The 17,070-nt window shown below is 33.3% G+C and overlaps 1 protein-coding gene across 1 annotated transcript; it reads right to left on the reverse strand.

Moving 5' to 3' along the window:
- Positions 1-913: 913 nt before the first annotated feature.
- LOC145733588 (structural maintenance of chromosomes protein 3-like) lies at positions 914-15,713 on the reverse strand. The gene is made up of 18 exons (XM_081986485.1): positions 15,490-15,713; positions 15,280-15,405; positions 14,242-15,223; positions 11,319-11,387; positions 11,151-11,265; positions 10,953-11,092; positions 9,535-9,705; positions 9,187-9,480; positions 8,183-8,637; positions 7,899-8,132; positions 7,018-7,169; positions 6,714-6,967; positions 6,057-6,207; positions 5,758-6,000; positions 5,371-5,705; positions 3,521-4,008; positions 3,261-3,469; positions 914-1,519 (listed from the first exon to the last, which is right to left on the reverse strand). Exons 4-18 carry the CDS (start codon positions 11,331-11,333, stop codon positions 1,143-1,145), a joined length of 3,633 nt encoding a protein of 1,210 aa, XP_081842611.1. The 5' UTR covers positions 11,334-11,387; positions 14,242-15,223; positions 15,280-15,405; positions 15,490-15,713; the 3' UTR covers positions 914-1,142.
- Between the last annotated feature and the right edge of the window lie 1,357 nt (positions 15,714-17,070).

Here is a 17,070-nt window from a genome sequence, read left to right on the forward strand (position 1 = left end):
CATGCGCTCTTTCAGAAAATTTCTGTATGAGTTGGATTCATTCTACAAGAAAATGTTGGTTGAACCTAAAAAGAACTTTTTTGATTTGATATTTTTTTATGACGAATAATAAATTTACTTTTAGTACGCCCATGCCTTGAAGGTTTTATCTTTGGTATTTCTGCAGTGATTACAGATAGTACCGTGAATGATATTGTACCGAGTGGTTCACTTTTAAGTTGACATGCATTATGTCATTTTGCTGAAAAATACAGTTTAAAAAAACGGATTTTTGTCATAACCCTTGGAGCAGTTTTGATCAAATTTGAAACAAGCTCTTTAAAATTAATAATCATTATGTGAAGTTAATGACGTTTGTAAAAATTCTCCAGTGGCGTACATACAGGAAGATGGTTTTCAGTTTTCCACCTTATTGGTCATTGAGTATTTTTCAAAAATGATGATGAAAATTCTGATTTGAAACTTTGTTTACGAGATAATTGCGATCAAAAGATCAAAACCAACCCAACCCAACTTAAAAATACTTGACAAATATTTCCATACCAGTGCAGAGTTGAAAAACTATGTCATTTCCAACATCATCTTTCCAAGTCATAAGTTGGGGTTTCTTTCGGGATCAGGAAACTTGCTAGAAGTTGAGCTTGGTTCACTATGTGGCACAAGGCAGTCCGGCTTTTCCATAATATCACACACAATCTTAGCAATGTGCAATTCGGAGTATTCGGAATATTCAAATTTTAAATTCAACATTGATAGTGACACCACATTTGCTATTGAGAAAGAAATGACTTCCTCCGGCGGTGGATTCTAACGAAATAGCTTTTGATCAAATGTCAAATTTCGTATCTTCCTGGCCTCCCATTTGAGATGGAGATCTAAATTTAGTATGTTACTATAAAAAAAAATTCAACAGTTAATAAGAACAATTAAGTTTATTTGATTAAAGCTTTGGTTTGGTTATAGAATATTAATGGTAATATCTACCTGGAAAAACTGTTTAACAGTTCTCAACATATTTTTTTTCCTTAACAAAAGTAATAATTTTATAATTATCAATACAAAAAAAACAAAAACATTTGCCATACGCTAAATAAATAAATAAATAGGAAAGTTGTATCCAGTAGTTGATCAACAAGAAAATTTTAACCGTGAGTGGGATCAAGCTCGACGAATTCTCTGGCAAACTCCCGAGTCACGGACTCAAAGTGACTCGCCATATTTTGGAACTTGACCGCGAAACACTTGTGCGCATGCACGAGCAACTCAGGACGAAACGTGGTGATAATAAACTGTGCGCTGGACGACAACTCGTGGATCACGTTGGCCAACGTTTCACGACGTTCCTTGTCCAAAGCGCAATCGATTTCGTCGAATAAGTAGAAAGGGACGAGATTGCATTTTTGAATTGCGAATATTAGCGCCAGCGCCACCATCGTCTTTTGACCGGCCGATAATTGGTTTATCTCTTTTATTTCGACTTCGACGCCTTCTTTGATGAACGTGATACGTACTCCCATACCTAGAAAAAATGAAACCAAACACTATAATGACGTAACAAGTTTGAAAGTTCCAACGGCTTTGACGGTTGTTGGGTTTAGTAACAAGCGCGTAATTGCCATTTTTGTAGACTGCTGAAATGTTATTACCCAAGCCCTCACATTTAATTGTATGTATTTTCAGTGTCTTTTCAAATGTGTTTTTTAATAATTTTTGAGATTTATCCACAAAAATGGCTATTTTAAGAAGAGTTGTTCGATTTTGCTCTGACATCGTGGATGCAATATTTCAGAGGTATGAAATTATGACAAATGTTATACTTTATGGTTTTACTTTCCACTTAACATATGTTATGAGATATGCTTATCTATCTTATTATACGATATGTTAAAAGATCCTCATAGAGCAAGCATTCCTCTAGAAACATATATTAAAGTAAAAAGTACATGTCAATAAGTAATAAGTTTTTAGTTGTAAGGGCGAATTCCAAAACTCACCGGTTAAACCGCTAATCTACCAATTCCTTTCAATTATCATTGAGTACCAGAAATGGAGCGTTTCTAAATTGATCGGTAGAATAAGCGGTATTCTATCGGTAGTAAACCGGAATCACCGGGGTTCACTCCCGGTTTTTCGGTGGATATGACATTTGCCGTCATCCCTAATTTAACATTTAAATAATTAATAATTTCGGTTCCTGTTTGATCAAAATGGGTTTTTAAGGAACGGAAATAATATTGTCCTGCAAAACATCTATAGTATGTACATACTCACTTGATTTAAAAAAAGTATAAGTTGATGTTAGGTTTTAACAAATGAAATACATAGAAGACACTGAAGAAAATGTAAGTACTTTATTAAATCAACACAGCACAGGAAGTTGGAAAGCATCTATAAATCCACCAAAAAAAATATTAGATATTTTTAAAAGAAGATGGTGTTTAATTGAAACTGTTACTAACACTGATGTGAGTTATGCAAGTATGAATTTAAATGTAGAAATAAATATTAATAAAAAATCATTGTTACTGAATTTACTAATTATTGTATTGAACTGAACATGTCCAAACACTAAAATTATCAGAAAACCAACAATATTCACGGAGTCACAATGGCCGCATTCGTAAGAACATATCGATTAGCAAATTTTCTTATGAATGCACTGAAATACATCGATTACTGATCGAAAAAGCAATTCTTAAACGTCCTTTTGCTCATCGGATTCAAAATCCGATTTTTCGATTGATAATCGATTTGTTCTTATGAATCCGGTCAATACATTTTAAATTTTGGAATTTTGAATCAGGCTGATATTGACAGATGATATATCGATGACAGTCAAAGGAACCAAAATGTTTAATTACCGTAAAAAAATTATTAAATTAGGTTTAACCGGAATTTCTATTCGTCCACCGGTGCAACTAACCGGTAAAATTATCGGTTACTTTTGAAATTTGCCCTAAGTACTTACTTTTGTCAAACTTCTTAATAACGTAGACTACTTAATAAGTAGATCAAATTTGTATCCAATTTGCGTCCCTTAAATAATTGCGTGTAAGAAAGAGAGTTCAATAGCCCGCAACTTACAAAACGAATGCAGTTAGAAAACGTCAAACTCACGATAACACAGTGAATACATTTCTCTCAAGTGACTAAGCCAAAGACTTGGAAGAAGTTTGGCATTTTAAGTTTTTTGTACGAAACTGGCATTTAGAACATACTGTATACAAAATTAATCCTGGTGATTACTCTTATAAACTTACCGGTAAACACGTCCACGTTCGTATCTTGCGGAGTGATATCACGACCTTCGTCACTCTCAATGGTATATAGAACCAACTTAGCATTCCAATTTGGCTCTAACTTTTTGTAGACCTCGGTAAAATATTTGCAAACTTGTTTGAAAGTCGTGTGAATCGCTTCGACTTTCCGATGGTCCAATACATCAATCAAACGTGCTATCCCCTCTTTCCTATAAACTTTCTGCTACCCAAAAGTGTACTAGAATCAGTAGAACACTTACCCCTTCTCTACTTTTTCCAACGACTTTTTAAGTTTATCCATCTCGTCGGACAAACTCACAAACTGGTCCACAGCTTTCATGTTAATGGGAATCAACTTCTTCAACTCTGCGTTAATTTCATCAAGTTGTTTAAAAAGCACATTGATGGGCATTTTAATGTATTTATGGTATAAATCTTGCGGTGGCAATGCGCCCATTTGCTTGATTTTTTCCGCGCTCTTCTCGATTTCCTCTTCGAGTAAGTACTGCTTCAAGGCGTACTTCTCTAAATTTTTTGACTTTTCATTAATTTGCTCCTGACACTCTTTTTTGTTTCGGTTGCATTTTTCCAGCACGGATTGTTCGTGTTTCAAGTCATTTTCCATCTCTTTCAGTTTGGTTTCGATGATGCTGAGTTCCTTGTTAACTTTTTCGATTTTTTGATCGATTTCCTCCACTTTGGTTTTGCAGTTGTTTAATTTCCGAATACGGTCCTCCTCAGAAATTTCCTATTGGAATATTTAAAACATTGCGTTAAGTGGGTCTTTATATAACTTATAGTTTACGATTTTTAATGATTATGCGACTTTTGCAATAACAAAATTCGGTGTTACTTATATTTAAAAACGATTAGTTTTTATCAAGAAAAGAATAAATAAAAAGTAAAAAAACAAAGAAGAAGGACTTTTGGTAATATTTTTAACTGCGGCAACCTAACATATTGCCTGAAAATGTGATATTAGTGGTTTTATGAGCCAATTTCTTTATTTTTTATTTCTTATATATTGATATAAAATAATAGTTATTGAAAATAGGCAACATCAAATTTTGTTGCAAAATTGGTAAATCTGCATGTTTTTAGTTAAATTTACGATAGTTTTTGATATTCTAGCCAAGACTTTTGGTATCGGACAATTTTTTTCTGTCTAATACAGATTTTTCTACGCCCGTATGACCAGGTCGGGTCAGAAAATAAAAATTTTAGGTCATCTTTAAACAATCTAGAAATAATGCTTAAAATTCGTAAAAAATTGACCTAATTTGATAGGTTATAAGTTAGGGAACCCAATCAAAATTTTTAGTTGGCTTCCTTTGAGGTCTCCTGACCACCCTACAACTTCATCGTGACAAAAACATGGAAAATTTCTTCCCCCGGTTAAATTTAAGCAAAATTTTGTTAAAAACTGAAAAAAATCGATTTTCCTGAGCTTATACCAATTTTTTCGAAACCTCCCAAAAAACACTACCCAAATTTTGTTACGTAGTGAAATCAGTGTTATTAAAAATGTTCCTCCATTTTTACCCAAAATGTTCAGTGCGTCTAACCTATTTCCAGTGACACTGACAAAATGTTTGACACCAGCAGGGGTTCACAAAATGTTACTCTAAAAATCTTTTTCCACTACCCTAGTCTTGCTTAATTAAACCATTGAGGTATAAACAAGACTACGTTACTCTCCCATGGAGCTCTAAAATAAAGCCTTGAAAACCATCAAGCTATAGAACGTAAATCAACCAAACTTTCTATACTAAAATTCTCATCAATTTTGACCATCGAAGTATAAATGGCCTTAGACTGCATTACTCTACTATAGAGCTCTAAAATTAAACCTTAAAAACCATCAAGCTATAAAGCAATTTATGCTTTACAACAAAATTGCATAAGGTGGTTATTCATGCAAAAACAAATTTCCAGGACGGTTGTTCCTTTTCAACTAAACCTTATTACCAACCTACAATTGTGAATTTATAGCCAGAAAATCACACAAAAAAATCGTGTTCATTAGCAGTCAGTTGTCAAAGAATGAAAAAATAAATATATAGTAATAAAAAAGACAATTAAAAGAGCGTTACAAACCATAAACACATACCTGTAAGTTGTTCCACAAATAATTTCGTCTTCGAATTAAATTATTACTCAGCAAGTTGTCCAATTTATTTTTTTCGGTTTCGAACTTCATCCTAGTATTAGACGCGTCCTTGTTTTCCTTTTGCAGCTTTTGAATGTCGTCATTCAGCGAATCCACTTGTTGCTGATCAGCCTCTGACAGAGACGAAGACAAGTCTTGGTGCAGTTCCGACTCCAAACTTTCCTTCGTTGTTTGCATGGATTCCAGGCTCAACTTGCATTGCGACAACGATCGCTCTTTAGATACTTGGAGTTTTTCAATGTTGGATAGTTCCTCTTGCATTAAGCGCAACCCAACTGAAAAACCACGATGATTACACAATGTTTGGAAGAAATGTGATTTAACCACCTTTCACGTTGTCGTAAATGTCTTTAGCTTTATTGTTTTTAATCTCAATTTTTTGCAGATCGGTTACGATAGCATTGCTGTTTGCTTCGGTTTGAGCAAGTTGCTTTTCTAATGATTGTAGCTCTCTTTCGCATTGTTGAATCTGCGAAATGGTTTCGGTGCGGTTTTTCTGCGTCTGTAATCGAGACCTAGACGGGTTGAAAAAGCCGCCTGTTAAGGCACCTTTGGATGATACTTGATCGCCTAAAATTTTTGGTTTTTTAACTGTTAAATGGTTGATAGTGATGGTGCAATCCTACCGTCCAAAGTGACGCAGTCTAGACGGAAATTCCTAGCCGACTCAGTGGCCACTTCCCAATTTCTGCATACTAAAATTTTTCCGAACAAATACTTGAAGATCTTATCGTATTTTTGATCGTAGGTTAGTTTTGACACCATGGGAACTGCATCCTACATTAATTGAGTTAAAATACTATTTTATTTTTTAATATACTATACAGGGTGTCTCTGCAATGACTGTGCAACGCTTAATCACTAATTCCTTGGCCAAAAATAAGGTGATCTATGCACGGCGCCAAAGTTTTCAAATTAATATCAATTTTTTTTAAATAATTTCTAAAAGCGCTTATCGATTTATAAAGTGTATATTTTTGTTACTCCTATATCGATTACTTTAATAATTTATTTGCTGACTTTGATTTGAAACTTTTTTGCCTCTTGCAAAATTATTGTCAGACATATGGTTTTCCTTAAAAAATACAATATTTTGCAACTCATCTCTAAACGTTAAACCGAGACGAAGAAAAACATACGAAATAACTACAAATTAGCTAGACTTTATAACAGAATTTAAAAAATAATAATAATAATTTGTTTCGTCTAGCTAATTGAGAATTACTTTAACTAAAACTAATAAATATAAATATTTATAGTAAAATTAATCCAATAAAACTTACCGGACTAGGAGGATAATGCTGTTCGTGGACATCCAACCGATTCAAAGCCATAAAATTGACCACACCGGGCAATTTTTGCCTATTCAATTCTTTCAAAATCATTGTAGCGACCTGGTCATTTTCAACCACTTGATAAAACAACCTATTGCCGGCAGTAACGTCAACGGCAATGTACATATTTTTTTCGCATTCAAAATTTTCGATCACCGAGCCGTAACACCCTTTAACTATTTCGGCATCTTTGCCACCTCGAGCTAAAAATTACCGTACAGTTTAAAGGCACCAAAAATGAAGTAAAACGAACCTAAAAAAGTGTCTAACACTTTCCTCAGGCTATCCAGACCGTCCCAAATGGCTTTGCCCATCAAAAATTTCAGTTGCTCATCTGTTTTCCTCAAATCCGATTTCAATGAAGAAAGATTTATTTGGACGGTGCTTTCTTTACGCCACAACTCGCTAAAACAGTTTTAGCGTGAGTAATTTAGTAACAGTTCCATTGTAGCAAAACGTAACATTTCTTTGTATGTCTCTAATTAGAAATTTCTATTACCAATGTCCCCAAACAGCAAAATCAACATAAGTCACATTATAAACCACCTAGAATTCTCATTTTTTGTGGAGTGTTAGACTATGCAGGAGCAGCAGGTAAAAAATCAGGTCACTTATGAAGGCTTCTGGCAGTTCTAGTACAATCTTGGTAAGTTTCGACAATTTTAAAATATTTGCAGAAAGTTTAAGACATTTAAATGAGTTTTCTGAAAATTTTAGAATATTTCGGGAATGTTTAGGACACTTCTAGAGGCTTCTTAGAAAATTCAGACCACTTATAGAATTTCTGGCTAATTTTAGAATATTCTTGGAAAGTTTAACACATATAGGAGCTTCTTACAATTTCAGAATATTCTTGGAAGGTTTTGGACACTTAATAGAAGCTTGTAATAATTTTAGAATATTCTTAGAAAGTTTAGGACATTTAATAGAAGCTTGTGGTGAAAAATTGTGTTCGCTAACGACAAATTGGGCATAAATGACATTCTACATGCTGTAGAACATTGCATTTTAGTGGACTAGTGGTTCAGACTGTGCAGAATGGGTAAGTAAAAACACATTGAAAATAATCACAATTTAAAAGGTTCAGAACCTTGATTTTTCTAAATGTCTGTAAAATTCCAAACATAAACTTACTTTTTAGTTGCTTGATGTTGGTCCTTGCTCTTTTTCAGTTCGTCACAGTGTTTGTTGTAATCGTCAATGTAATCCTTCTGCCGTTCCAGTTGCTGACCCTGCTCCTCCATTTTCTTCATCAATTCTTCAATTTTCTGAGCGTCTCTGGTCTTTAAATCACCTTCCAGTTCATCCTTATAATCCTTCTTGTTCTTTATTTGTTTGTTGAGCGACTCGAGCTCGTTCTTAATCCACCTGCAAAATTGCGTTAGCTCCGCCCTGTTTGAAATCAGTAAAAATAAAACCTGTCCCGATCTTCTTTTGATTTGAACTGACTTCCACGTCCATGTTTGGCATATAGTTCGTTCCTTTTCTGCTCTTTTAAAGCTAGTTCTCTCGAGCACTCTTCTTCGCGTGCTTTCATCTCTTCGTACAACGGCTTAATCTTTTCTAGTTCTGCTTCTTTTTTTTTGATTTTTTCTGTTAGTCGGGCCAGCTCGTTTTCGGCCTGTTCTTTCGATTTCTTATCGCCTTGTAGCTCTTCGGACAAGTCTTTGATGTCAAAATCCAATTTGGTTTTTTGCTTGATCAGATGTTGATAGTCAATGCTAAGAATGTCCCGTTCCTCTTTCAGAAACCTCAGTTCCTTGTTTATTTCTTTGATTTTCTTGGTTAAGGTTTTAATGGTTTCTTGGGCGACATTCAATTTTTCTGCCAGTTTTTGTTGCTCTGAACCTGACTGGTCTCTTTGGCATTTCAACTGAAATTATATAAATGATTTCAAAATAACATGAAAACGGTTTTGTAACTTTTTTATTTCTGTAATTAAATTTACAAAAATGTAAAAACAAAATACTTGGTAATGTTTCGAAATTACAGTAACACATTAGAGATTAGAGACAACTATAAGTTTTATTTAGTCAATAATGTAATGTTTTTAGGAAACTCATTTTCAATTTCTGGTTAAGCCTAGTCTAGACGATACTTTTTCCACAATTTGCCTGCTCAATCTTAAAATGGAACAAAAATCATTTTTTTTTCGCATTTTTCTACTAGAATCTCGCATTCCTCTCACTATATTTTTTAGACTTAATACGCCAAAGACGTGGAGAACTAATATTATGAAATAAACAACCGTCTAGTAACATTGTACAGAATTGAAAAACGTGGTTGTAAGTTGGGATATTAAAACCGGTTTTCTAAAAATACTGAAAGACAGTTTTTAAATTGTTCTTAAGAACAAAAGCTCTCAGTTCTGAGACCCTTAACAAAATTACATGACTTAATAAAAAGATATAGTTCTACTTACATCAATTAATTTCTTTTTGTTCTCCGCCTTTAGCGTCTTCTGAATAACGTACTCGAGAGCGCGTCGAATTTGGTCATCCAACTGATACTGTTTCAGTTTCTCTTTCTCTTTTTCTAACCTCGATAATTGTTCCTCCTTTGTCCTGTAAGATTCCCTGATTTTTACAATTTTTTCTTCACTGTCCTTTAACAATTCCATGGATTTGAACTTGCGCTCGTCGTACATCTTGATTCCGGCCACTTCTCTTAACAATTTTAGACGATAAGTATCTGGCGCGGTAGCTAGTTGCATGATCTAAACATACAAATAGATTTAGTGCGTGTGATAAAAAAGTGGAAAATCTGGTACTTTGCCCTGTTTTACAATGTAGTAAGGGTTATCGCAGGAAAATCCAGCTTGTTCCAGCAAATTCACAATTTCGTTTCGGGAACTCTTTTTCTTATTTATGAAGTACTGGTCTGTTTTCGCCCCGATTTCGCGTCGCAAGGAGATTTCTTTCTCTCCCTCTCTATTCTTGATCTGCAAATAAAACAATAGGTATTGGCGTTTCAAGTTAAGAATGCAGCGCCAGTTGAACTAGAATCGGGCAACCCGTTCCTAACCTAACATTATAAATAATATGACACTGTCACTTCATATTTATGAAACCAGTGCTAAATTCCTAACCAAAATCAACGTAAACCAATGAATAAAAAAAATGTAAACATAGCAGGAAGGAGCAATAGCAATCAAAGAGGGGGACAGAAATAAGGGGGAGGCGGGGGGAGTAATATGGCGGCCGTCAACTTCCGGTTGGCACTATCAGATCTAAATTTAATCTTGTCCACTGTACAACTTAATTTAAATTTGCAAAACTCAACTGTTAAAGAACCACAAACAAACAAAACAAACTAACACTATACTACAACAAATACAAACAACAAATTTTTGCGGGTTTGAAACTCCAAACTTTCAATGACTGCGTCAATTCAACTGCGCAGTAGGCGAATGCGCAATCAACTTCCGTCCCCCTCGCTTAATGCACAAACGGGTTATAATTTGTATTATTGTTACCTCCTGATACTTGTTCTTTTTACTCATTGACGTAAACAAACGGAGAAATGACAGCTGGAATGCCCGAAACTGTTCTCCAAACTGATCACCAGAGAGAGAGAGTACCTCTTATCTTGAAACGCCATTTTTAATGCGGTTGGGATTGTCATTGGGCTTGATTTATTAGCTATGCACACTAACTGCCTTATACAGGGTGTGAAAGAAGTGCGTGCAAAAAAGTGAAATTAAAAGTTACATAATTTTTAAAGCAACTCCATCACCAATAAGACCATACAGGGTAGCTAGAGACAATCAAAGTGGGACAAGAACGTGTCCAAAAAAAGAAAAGTATTAAATTACAGTCACTTAACTAATAAATATCTACATTTTAAATTAAACTGTTAATTTTTTCGAAAAACATTCGGACACGTCAACGACTGCGTTTCTTTTGAATATAATTTTATGTATACCTACAAGGTGGCCCAAAAATAAGTTACGATCATGAACTTAAGATTTTCAAATGCAAGCACCTATTTTTTATTACATTTTGGAATTTTAAGTTTCATGTATCATGTCCAATATCTATCCACAATGGTTATCAAGATATTTAACATAATAAGAACCCTGAAATAGCATATTATATATTAGTGGATACCTCAGTATAGACTCCCAATGTCAAAATAATTTAACACAAAAAAATGAGCCGGATTAATTAACAAAATTCAAGTACTTACAAATATACGATCATCAGAATTGTCTAATATAATTTCTACATAAGCCTTGATCATTTTGGGTCCAAATCCTTCATGAAGCAGGTTCTGCCTTTGTTGAGCGTTAAGATGAGCGTACTCATCGCTTAACACAAACTGTATGGCTATAACAGTACAAAAAAAATCAGTATTAAGTACCATTTCAGCGGTTGAATCACTCACCATTAAAAAAGTTACTCTTGCCCGAGCCATTTCGTCCCACAACTGCATTGTGGCGTGTGTCGAAAGGCCCCACAACAGTCCGTTCGCGATAACTTTTAAATCCTTCAATGATAATCTGAAATATATTTGCTTACTAATGGCCAGCATGAATGGAATAAATTTAACTACCTGTTTAATGTGCATTATGATGAGTTGGGTGGTAGGTCTTTAAAACGTCAAATTGGTTATATGAAGTTCCTGCTCAACAATAGAAACAAAATACATACATTAGCAATCAGTTTACAGTATTTTTGTGATAAGTTATGTATAGTATAAGAAAGGATATTCCACAAAGTACAGTAAAAAAAATATTCCTTTATTGTAAAAACCTAAGTAAGTATTGTTAAATAATGCAAATGCAAAACTTTATTAGTTCTGAACCACCTTTGCTGCTTAATAATTATTAACCCCCATTTGCAGCCATGGACTTTACCCAAACAAGTTGTGAGGTTCAGACTGTGACTTTTTTACCTGTATTGTCACAGTCTGAACCACACTTAATTTAAGCTTGTCTTGATATAGTGCAAATAGGTGTAAATATTATTGTTTCTGTCTTGTCTTTATATTAACTCTAGAATGTTGTTTTAAGAAGACATTTTTTAACATCCTCTTTTTGCTGCCTGGCATTACAGTAATTACTTTTCTCCATGACTGTACCAAATTGTCATTTTCTCACTCCAAGTGTCTTTTACAGGCGATTGATCAGATCAAATTGTGTTTCTGACAGTTCAAACTTTGACCCCGCACTTCTCGCTAACTGTACCAAATTTTATAGTGTTTTTTCAGGTTATCGGATCTAAATTTTCGATGATTATATCAAAAATGTGCTTAAAACAGTTATTTTCTTACTCCAAGTGAATTTTACTGTCGTTTAAACCCTGTTCAAATTTCAACTGATTTAAATATTTGTTGCATGTTGCATCAAAGCAGTTTTTGTTAAATAACTCAAAAACAAAAAAATACAGGAGACAAAAAAAAAAAAATAAAAGAAAAGTATAGTGTCACCCTGTAGGTACAGGGTGATTGATTGAATTTTGACCACCCCCTTAACTTACTTAATTTTGATTTTAGCAAAAAACGTTAAATACAAAACTAGTAATTATTTAGGTCTACTTTATTCTTAGATGAACAGTTAATATACAGGGTGTCCCAAATTTGAGTAACAAACCAAACTTATGTTTTTTTAAATGCAATGACCGACTTTTTAATCGTTTTTCGAATTCTACGTCAAATTCTAGGCCTAATTGATGTAAAATGTCTATATCGATATTCAACTGTTTCCGCAGCAGCGTCCTTGATTGATTGAATTCTGACCACCCCCTTAACTTCCTTATTTTTGATTTTAGTAAAAAAACTTGTTTTATTAATTTAGATGTAGATATTTAAGATTTAAGTCTACTTTATTCTTAGATAAGCAGTTATTATACAGGGTGTCCCAAATTTGAGTAACTAAATTAACCCTTAATCACATAGTCGAGTCAACATGGTTAAAGTAACAGATGCTGCTTCGGAAACAGTTGAATATCAATACAGACATTTTACATCAGTTAGGCCTAGAATTTGACGTAAAATTCAAATATCAGATAAAAAGTTGGTCATTGTATTTAAAAAAAACATAAGTTTGGTTCGTTACTCAAATTTGGGACACCCTGTATAATAACTGTTTCTCTAACAATAAAGTAGACATAAATATCTACTAGTTTTATATTTAACGTTTTTTGCTAAAATCAAAAATAAGGAAGTTAAGGAGGTCATAATTGAATCAATCAAGGACGCTGCTGTGGAAACAGTTGAATATCGATACAGACATTCTACATCAATTAGGCCTAGAATTTGACGTAAAATTCAAATATCAGATAAAAAGTTGGTCATTGTATTTAAAAAAACATAAGTTTGGTTTGTTACTCAAATTTGGGACACCCTGTATAATAACTGTTTATCTAACAATAAAGTAGACCTAAATATCTACTAGTTTTGTATTTAACGTTTTTTGCTAAAATCAAAATTATGGAAGTTAAGGGGGTGGTCAAAATTGAATCAATCACCCTGTACGTACGCAATTTTTAAGACAGAATTTCTTACTCTTTACCACTGGAAAAAAGAGCTCAAAACGGTTCTATTAAATGGTTCAAACACCCTAAACTCCCAAAAATAACTGAATTACAGGATGTTCAAATTTCAAACCACAATTTCAACTGAATTGATAATTGGTTGCATCAATCCAGTTTTTTCTAAATAACTCAGAAATGATGAAAGTTACAAAAAATTTGTAACTCCCATTTTAAAACAGCAAAAATGTTTGTAAGGAACTCTTAAACTCATCCATGCAAGTTTCACAGTCCGTCAGTGCAGCTACTATACAGGGAGTGCATAAAAAGTGTCACTAAATTTTACTTTACCTTACCAGTAAATAACAGATCACGGTAAAATTACACCCATCATTACTGTTTGCTGTATTTTGTTTTAGCTGTTAAGTGAAAAGCCGACATTTTCCCACAATGCACCTAAATTCACTGCCATTAATGGCGCGCGAATATAAATGCGGCCAATAAACACATTGGCACGTGGCACGTGGTATTCTACCACGCGCTGCCATTGGTCATTGGTTAAAATTTGCGGGAATTCACAATTGCATGACTGCTGCGCCATTTGTAAATTTGTACTATTATACTTTAAGTTAAGACTGTGACTTTTTTCAACTGTATTCTACACAGTCTGAACCACACTTAACTTAAGAAAAGAAAATTGAATTTGGCGTGATTTGAAACGAAATGACCCTCAAAATAGGTACAATGACTGCCCCAAATACCCCATTTTGAAATTTTTTGACTTGGCAAAATTTGCATCTACAGGCCTCAAATAATGATATGTTTAACTTGCTGCTGAAAATAAATCCACATTTACTGTGCAAAGAAGGAGAAATTCTTTAATTTGTTGTGTCTGTAATCTTATTTATTCTTAGGAAAAGTTTGAATCCAGGTTTGTTAAATTTGAGCAACATTAAACAACCAAATCCAGAAAGCTACGGTTTGTACCAAGAAACTGAACTTACCAGTAGAACTCGTGTAGACTGCTCACAATAAAAGATTACACTAAATTGTAAGAATAATCGGAATTTAATTACTAAAACACAAATAAAATCACATCAAATTAGAAGAACGCCGTGCATAAAACACATCCACGAAAAATGCCGACAATACCGGTTGAGTTGAGTGGGAGAGAGAGTGGGGGTCAGCCGTTAAAAAGATTTGACAACCAATTTTTGAATTATGCTGGGATTTTCGCGCCCTTTACAAATACGGTTTTAACTATTTAATTAAAACAAACATAAATCCAGTAAACAATTAATAGTGCAGAACGACAGTTCCAATACATGAGTAAAACAACGTTAATACCTACAAAGTGAATTTGAGAGTTCCGGAAATATTTACAAAAAACGATATTATTTTTTCAAATTTGACACCTTGTATCTCGAAAAAAGGGCATTTAAGAGGGTTGTTTATAGAAACTTTCTCCTATTTTGCATGTTATCTTAGGATATTTTGTTCAGTAATTTTACACTTAATTCAGTTCACTATGGTGAATGGTTACTCTCTTTTAATGAAATAAGAATAAGCTGAGACAATTTATTACTAATCTTTCTAAATATAGTAAAATAAAAAATAATCAGAGTGAATAACAATTTTTTAAAGTAAATGTAAAATACTAGAATAAAGAAAAGACATACTAAACGTCCTAATTAATGAATAATTTAATAATCAATTCTATATGGCATTATTATTATATTCTGTATATCAACCCAGACATGCAAAACAAAAGCAATGAAGAAATGACTTTTAGAGAATTTCCATGACTGGGTTTATCTTGTCGTTTGTTGCAATTATCACCGGCACACGTGTAACACGTGCTGGGGATAATGGTCACACCTCGATGAAGATCTTTCTGGGTTTTAAAGTAACTGTCACATTCCTGACCATCCATTTGGGGAAAGCAAGACTGCATGTTGTTGTAGGTTTTTAGTTGTCCAGTTTTAACTAAAAAGAAATGTACATACCTACTAAAAACCTCATCTTTTAAACATTTAACTTACTTTCATAGGTTGCAGCCAGGCAAACACTATTTCCTGGACACTTTCTTACAGTGCCTATACCGTTACATCCATCTTCGTCTAGTTGTGAAGTTGATACATTGCATGAGTAACAATCCAAACAACTTCCTAAAGTTGGTATTGTTAAGCATAATTAATGAAGTAGATGATGTCCAGCTTAGAATTAAAACTCTGGAGCAGCTCCATACATACCTGAATGAACTAATACCAGCAGGATTATGAAACAAAAATTCATACCCTGAAGATCCATTGGATAATTTCTAAATTTAATCCACGCCAACTGCAACAACTAGTGAAACGGCTTGAAATACACTAAAAACAAAACCTCCAAACTGGTTTTTATTAATAGAACGTTTATTTACTTGTCGTCAGTTGTAATTTTTTTATTATTAAGATGCCCACACATGTTTGATCTTTGAACGTAGTTTCAATGCTTGAAGAACAATCTGAAAATCAATCAATTGATGTTCTATACTAATAGAAATAAATGTAATATGTATAATAATAATAATGTTTATTTATTTCAGATGACATATTTATAATACATAAAATGCACTGAAAGTAATTAAAATTAAATTTATAGGATAGGGCTGATTGATTACTTATCTTAGGTACTATAATGGGCCTGTCCCATAATTTTTTTTTATTTCATAACTACAAAGACGGATTGAAAATATTATACCCGTATTTTTTTGTTTTCAAAAATTTTAAGTCTAAATAGAAAAAAAATGATGATAAAAACTACATTAATCTCATGTTTAAAACGCCCGCCGCCGGTGACGTACTACACTATCAACCAATCAGCGACAAGAAGTGAAACAGATGGCGTGCAACAGCCAATAAAATCGCCCAGAATTACGTACGTCATATGCGCGCCAAAACAGATCTTTTAAATTTAATGGACAAATTCAAACTAATGTAGGAACATTTACGACCATAATTTTTTCTTCAAGAATATGAAAAATTAGTTTTTTGATCTTATTCTTTCGATTCCAGTCATTAAAACAAAAATTTATGATATGTGGGATAGGCCCATTATTTAAATAATCTGATCTAAGGCTCAATCACTATTTAGATCAGCTTCTACCATGCAGTTTGCTATAATAATCCGCTACAACAATATGGCTCCATTTTAATTAACAATGTTTTTAGCTCTTTTTTGAATGATATTATATTGGTTTGATTCTTCAGTTCATTTTAATCAACTCTTAATTGCTCAATTTTTCCCCAATTTAAACTTTCTTATATCTCTTCAAATAACCGAGATCACCGTGGTGAGGCTCGCAAAACGGGCACATGGTATGTCCAAATTTTATTACAATTTTAAATTTAATTTCAATTGAGAAATTTACAGTTGGGAGAAAACTAGTTTCATAGTTAGCATTTGTAATTTACCGCTAAAATTTAACCCATGATATTCGCCACACTGTCGTGATATGAATATAAAAGGAAAACTGAGTTAACAATTAAACAGCCAATCTTCTTAAACAGTTAATTAACTAATAATTACAGTGTAAACCAACTACAACTTTATCATATTTCCTTTAATGTTTTGATGTTCGTTTTGCACACATTTCTTAATTCTAATGGACCATCAAACGATCATACCATGTCAGAATATTACAGTAATTTTACCATAATCTTAACAACACAAAATTCTTTTCATCTTGAGTTATGCACTATTCTGAACTGACTAACTTTGAGACAATTTAGAGTTGTTAGTAAACTGTCTTTTCTTGAAAATCAGACACAAATAGAATATAAAGCTGAACA

The sequence above is a fragment of the Ips typographus genome, linkage group LG9, assembly GCF_016097725.1.
Source record: "Ips typographus isolate SLU linkage group LG9, UJ_Ityp_2.0, whole genome shotgun sequence".
Taxonomy (NCBI): Eukaryota; Metazoa; Arthropoda; class Insecta; order Coleoptera; family Curculionidae; genus Ips; species Ips typographus.